This window comes from Metopolophium dirhodum, chromosome 5, assembly GCF_019925205.1.
Source record: "Metopolophium dirhodum isolate CAU chromosome 5, ASM1992520v1, whole genome shotgun sequence".
Taxonomy (NCBI): Eukaryota; Metazoa; Arthropoda; class Insecta; order Hemiptera; family Aphididae; genus Metopolophium; species Metopolophium dirhodum.
This window is the reverse complement of record NC_083564.1, coordinates 13,956,938-13,963,340: the sequence shown is the minus strand read 5'-3', so window position 1 is coordinate 13,963,340 and position 6,403 is coordinate 13,956,938. Positions and strand designations below refer to the sequence as shown.

The 6,403-nt window shown below is 25.6% G+C and overlaps 1 protein-coding gene across 5 annotated transcripts; it reads right to left on the bottom strand.

Moving 5' to 3' along the window:
* Positions 1-562: 562 nt before the first annotated feature.
* Positions 563-5,836, bottom strand: LOC132944250 (uncharacterized). 5 transcript variants are annotated; one of them, XM_061013496.1, is made up of 4 exons: positions 3,926-4,064; positions 2,948-3,417; positions 1,482-1,658; positions 563-927 (listed from the first exon to the last, which is right to left on the bottom strand). In XM_061013496.1, the coding sequence occupies exons 2-4, from the start codon at positions 3,378-3,380 to the stop codon at positions 896-898; spliced, it is 642 nt and encodes a 213-aa protein (XP_060869479.1). In that variant the 5' UTR covers positions 3,381-3,417; positions 3,926-4,064; the 3' UTR covers positions 563-895. The 5 variants fall into 5 exon arrangements, with proteins under 5 accessions (XP_060869479.1, XP_060869478.1, XP_060869482.1 ...); XM_061013495.1 differs by having other exon boundaries at positions 563-929; positions 1,485-1,658; XM_061013499.1 differs by lacking the exons at positions 563-927; positions 2,948-3,417 and adding exons at positions 4,199-4,374; positions 5,561-5,836 and having other exon boundaries at positions 1,477-1,658; positions 3,926-4,131.
* Between the last annotated feature and the right edge of the window lie 567 nt (positions 5,837-6,403).

Sequence of the window (6,403 nt, the reverse complement as noted above, 5' to 3'; positions counted from 1 at the left end):
ATTCCAGAACAAACTAAGAATATATATTTATTTAAAAACCTAAATTATTTTTATTTTTTTGTGCATACTTTGACTGATTATTATTGATGTAATGCTGTTATGCTCCAATAATTATTTAAAAATAAAGGAGACTACCATAATCTCAAAACCAGTTGGTGCTTCAATGTAATAGATGTAATACTTATTTAGGTACTCAAGTAATTACCATTTTCATCTTCTATAATATTTATCAAGTATAGCGTGTGAAAATGAAGTACTGTTTCTATAGGCACATACAAACTAAACTATCAGAGGGCATTTAGCATATTCCAATATCTTTTGACACTTGACGAAACAGTCATGGTATGCAATTCCTATCCCTAGTGCCTGAAAGTGTGTACTAATTTCATTTTAACAACATTATGTTTCAACAAAATTTAAAATAATTGTTTATATGTATCTACCTTTTTTTATTTATATTTATTTTAAATTTTAGATTCATATTGTCTAGTTAGTAAAATGTATTTTTGTGAGTGTTGAGTTGTCAACAGTTGTCAAGTATAGCATTCAATAACATAAGAACTTCAAATTCATACACATTTAATTGCACAGCACTAATTATTATAATATATAATATGAACATACCTATCATTGTTGTATACCTACCTACTTTTAAAATAATATTTGTTGCAACATATTTTTTTCTTTATGTAAATACAAATTTAGTAATATACAATGATACTGCAGTGTTTATTATGTTGTTTAATATATTCATAGGTTATCTTAACAATAATTAGTTTTCTATTTAACAAAAAAAAATATTTCAAGCATAATACATTATTATTTTTAACTTAAATCAAGTAATTCAAATTTATAATGAACTGATGATGATGATGATGATGGTGGTATCCAAGGTTTATAAACTGCATTTGAATTTTTTTTTTTTTTACCTAAAGGTAGTTAATTTTATAAAATATAAACATTATTTAAATTAAGCATATTATGGTGTTAGACGTTAGACATTACACCATATAACATAATATCATTGTTATAAGTTATTACACAAGTCAAGAGAACATGGTGTATGTGTTGTCACCGTCTTATTAACACATAACTCCAAAATATAAGTTCAGCAGTTCCAATTTTGTGTTGTTAGCTATAAATATTAAAGTGAACTGACTTATATCATCAAACTTAAAGGAAAAAACATTTTCTTTATTGTCTTGTTGGGTTTATGATATTTTAATGTTTTATAAAGTTATGAGTAGGTACTATAGATACATAATTTAAAAATCCTCATCTCGCTTAAACATTAAAATATAAAAACCAACAAGAACACATAATATAATGTAATTATAATTAAGTTTGATAATTAGTCAATTCACTCTAATAACAACACAAAATTGGAACTGCTGAACACTAATTTTCTGTGTTGACCGTTTGTAAGACAGAGACAACATATGAGATTAGAGTGTTTACCTCTTAATTTAATATTGATTTATTACCAGCAAATTTAGGAGCTGTAGTTTTTTTATGTTCATTTAGGTGCTTTTTAACTGCATTAATATCTTCCAAATATGCAAATGGATTTCCAGTTCTTAGTTCATTATCATCAATAGAAGTTAATGATATTGAATTATTTTGATGACTACAATTTAGTTTGTGTTTGTTAAAAATATCTGCAATCATAATTTAAATTTAATCGTATATATAATATATTATATAAAAAACAAATATTTAAAAAAAAAGTGGACAAGTGGGTACCACTCAGCTGTACATTAGGCGTTATGACGGTATCTGTAATGGATGTTTTTGTGAATTTAAATTCAATGATAAAACATTGAATACGAAAAAATGATGCAGAGCGAAGACAGGCTGACAGAATATTATACTAAATATTATATTATATGATAATATCATATCATAATGATATATTTATGTTGCTATGAATGTAAATTATTCTACTAATAGTAATACAGTAAACTAAACTACTTTTGCCTGAAAACGACAATGTGTATAAAATATAATAATTTACTTTAAAAGTTTCAAGTGCTTACGAGGCCACTAATAATAATTTTAAATAAATTACAACTAAATAAAATAACTAAAAATGTTATCCTTAACTTAAATATCTAATCTAGTCTAAATTTGAAAAAAAAACTTTGTTTGTACATTTTTAAGATCTTTTTGGAACAGTATGAGGATTAACTACTTATGAGCTATGAGAAACCTTGTATTCAATTTTTACATTTTTTGACCCATTAAAGTTTTTTTATCAACATTTCAAACAAAAAACTAACAATTTAAAAAAATAAAATCACTGCAAATAGCTCACTGTCAAAATATTTTGAACATTTTTTCATGTACAGAAAATCCTAAAAAAAACAGTTAGTAAAAATGTAGAGTATCTACAAGAGAGAATACACCAAGCATGAAACAAACAATATTGATTTCGTCAAAAACTGGTTTTATTTTGTTTTTTCCCAATTATTAAGAAAAGTACTGCAAATTTTGAACTTTTGATTCAATAGATAGATTTATAACTATATCTAACTTGTTACAAAAAACCACCTTTTAAGTTAAAAATCAATAAATTTATGATTTATCGCTCAGTTCAGAATCTAAAACCAGTTAAATATACTTGGTAAAAGCATAATGAATAGTAATAAAGTAGGTATCAATAGTAATATAAAATATTATATATTAGAAAGTATTATATAATATAATATATTTTTAATTTACAGTGGATTCTGCCTTATGTGTGACAAAAGGCATCAGCGTAATATTGTAAAATTGTCTGGCCCCAATTCCAATTTATACCGACTTATTAATTTCCGTTTATATGGCCAACCGTTTTATGTGGGCAAATGAGTTTGGTACCAATGTGCTCACATTAAGCAGAGTCCACTATATTTATAGTCAAAAATTTGAGCAACATAAATCTAGTCTGTGTAACCAATATACTTACTTAGAGGAATAATATTTTGAACACAAATTCCATCAATAGATGAATCAGCGTGACAATCAAACCAATTTTGACGTCTGAATTCAATAATTTCATTCAACCACTTTTCGTCAACATCTGTCAGATGTGGGGTTTTAAAACGCTTTGAGCATATTAATTTTGGAAAGGATTCATTTTTGGTTTGTTCCATACGATTACAGTAACATTCACTAATTTTAGGACTTAATGTTACACATGGTGAAAATTTAATATATTCACATTTTCTAATTTTTTTGTCAGACACCTTGTTTTTTAAATGTTTTTGATCAATCCAGGGTTTTGATGAAAAATGTTCAATTGGTTTATCATTATTAATCTTTTTTTTACATACAGAGCATCCCAGACGGCTTTTTTTTATGTTTAGATCGGATGCTGTAGAATATTCTATGACTCCCATAACACTAGTTTAATCTAATATATCAGCTTCAACAAATCTAAAACATATTTTTTTTACATTGGATATGTAAATTATTTAATTTGTAATTTCAAATAATTTCTATTACTTTTTAAATATTGTGAAAAAAATAATTAAATTAAATTAAACTGTAACTAAATTATTTCTAAATTAACAATTTCGATATTTTGAAAAAATAATGTTGATACATTGATTAAAATATTAAACATACTTATATTTAATCAATGGCTTATGGTATGTAATTTGACGTTTAACATTAGATTGTTCTAAAATATTATAAGTATTAAACTAAAATGTACCAAATTTTTTTTTTTACATCTCAATTAACTGTCTGACATAATTTAAAATATTATTTTGTGATACAATTTTAATTATTTTAAACCATTTGGAAAAGGTCACATAACATATACTGGTAGATGTATACTAATTTGTTGCCTTACTAAAATGTGTACATATTTAATTTTATCACAAAAACAGTAAAATTGTAAGTTTTTGTGCAGCAAATCTAGATTTAAACTTAACTTTACCTAAAATGGTTATATTTTATAATGAATCAAATTTTTCATCAAGCATATTGTCTAATTTTTGATGTCTAGCCATATTTGATAAGACTGCATCTAAACTAGTAGTCTTCTTCTTAGCACTTCCTTTTAATTCTTTTTTACCATCCATACGATTTAAGTTCATATGTGATATGTCTTCTTCAAAATCAAAATCAGATTGATCCAGTGACCTATAATAAATTGTATTTTGTAATTTTTTAAATAAATTAGTTGAAATATTTAACAAGTCTATCATACTCTGCAATATCACAAAGTTCATTAGTACTACTTTGAGATACTTGACTATCGTCTGGTGTTAATTCCCTTCGTCCAGGACAAGTCCACTCTAGTTTTAAAGATGTAACATTAGCTGACTCCAAAGTTTTGTACAGCGAATAAATTTCAGATGGTTCAGGATAACATTCATTATTCATCTACAAATTAAAAACATATTTAAACATAAGTGTTAACAATACCTACTAGGTACACAATAAATGTAATCAAGTAAAAATAAAATTTTAAATTTTGGATAAATATTAATTAAACTATTATATAACTCCGAGGTTTTTATACATATGGCTGTTTTAAGATTTGTTGCCATAGGTACAGTATCAATACTATTGTTGATAATACACAAATATGAAATAATGTTTAAATAATAATTTTATTGTACTATAACCACATAATTAAATTATAAGCATTCAATTTGATTGATTGGTTTGAAATGTATTGTAAAAACTAATAAATCAAATACAGAAACAAGATGCTAAGAATTTTCAGATTTGAATTTGAATTTCTTGTTTTACTCAACTTCAAAATGTATTAGTCAGTATAACGTCCATAGTCTATTATTTATTACAGTTTTCATAGAAAATGAAACTATGAAAATAACATACCTACATTTCATAGTCAAAATTAAACTAGGTAGCAGTGTTGGGTAAGTTACTTTACTCGTTACTAAGAGATAAATGTAATTAAGTTACTTTACTTGTTACTAAAATAAAATTCTAATGAAATTACTTTTCAAATAGAAAAGTAACTCATTACTTTCGTTTCAAAAAAAAAAAAAAATTTTAATTTCTTGGCAATTATCTTTTGCAGCCAAATTGAACATACAAATAACAAATTCTTTATAAAACCTGAAAAGTTAATAGGATCGTATAAAACTAAGTCTTCCACACAAGCTATTCATAGGAAACCTATTTAAAGGAATCAAATTAAATAACAAATTTAATAAACTGTTTCGTGATTTAGGTGCAATTCGACATGTCAAATGTCAAAACCATCGAAAACTGTAATGTGTTAAAATTAAATGTATATAAATATTAGATTGGTAACCATAATATAATACCTGCATAATAGACAAACATGTTTTTTTGAATTTGCAATAGGTAGGTGTAGGTACTAATTTGAAACTGTAACGCGTTATTCTATAGAAATTAATTTTCAAAAGTAATTTCCATTACATTTTCGTTACTTGGAAATAATTCTAATAAAATTACGTAACGTGTTACTAGCAAAGTAACACCATTACAATAACGCGTTACTTTCGTTACATTACTACCCAACACTGCTAGGTAGGTAACTATAAATAATATATGATATTTGTTGTATAATTACCTGGTTTTGTATAAAACCGTAATTTTCATCATCAGAGCATTCTATTATATCTTGTGTAATAAAATGTTCAGACATTATTTTGATAAATAGGTACCAAGAGTAATAGTAAAATGTAAAGGTTAAAATATATTAAACAGTTAACTCATGAGTCCTCTTGAGTCCTCCACAGACTTAAAATTTAAAGATTAAACAATGAATTCAATGAAATTACTAATATTATTACATAATACATACTATTTAGTATGGACAATGGACGGGACGGAACCGTGGGCCACTGATAAGAGATTACATTGGCGATTGGTGCGGTTATCAGCGTCATCGCAAAGTACAATAAAAAAAAAAATGTACCGAATTATTTACGGTATACTCAATGGTTGAATAATTTTTATTTCAAAATGTGTGGTTTTTAACGTTGATTTCAAAACTGTTAGCATTTTTTTGAGGAAACCATTATTTTGGGAAGTTATAGCCATCCAAAGTTTGCGTTTATACGCATGTGCGCAACACTACTTCAATGCTGCGCGGAGGAACCCGTGTTTGGTGTTTTTTCGATTTTTTTCCCCCTTATAACTTATTAGTAAAATGTTTGTCATTTTTACTTAATACACCTACGGTGGATTAACCACCGATACATATAATATCAAAACACAGCGTACACAAAAATTAAATGCATTGAATGAATACACTGATTTCACGGCAACCATTAATTATTATAAATTATATAATAATATAATATTTATAATAAATGCTATAACAAACTCCTTAAATCGTGACATAATATGCTATTTCTTTAAGTTGTAATTAGTGTCATAGAACAAACATTATTCAACCTTTTTTTTTTTT

What these genes read in the sequence shown, in the direction of transcription:
- LOC132944250 (XM_061013495.1), bottom strand. Translation starts at nt 3,380, where the DNA reads ATGGGAGTCATAGAATATTCTACAGCATCCGATCTAAACATAAAAAAA. An exon ending in TCAAAATATTATTCCTCTAA is followed by an intron (nt 1,659 to 2,947) that starts GTAAGTATATTG and finishes TTATGATTGCAG; the next exon opens with ATATTTTTAACAAACACAAA. An exon ending in TACAGCTCCTAAATTTGCTG is followed by an intron (nt 930 to 1,484) that starts GTAATAAATCAA and finishes AACTACCTTTAG; the next exon opens with GTAAAAAAAAAAAAAATTCA.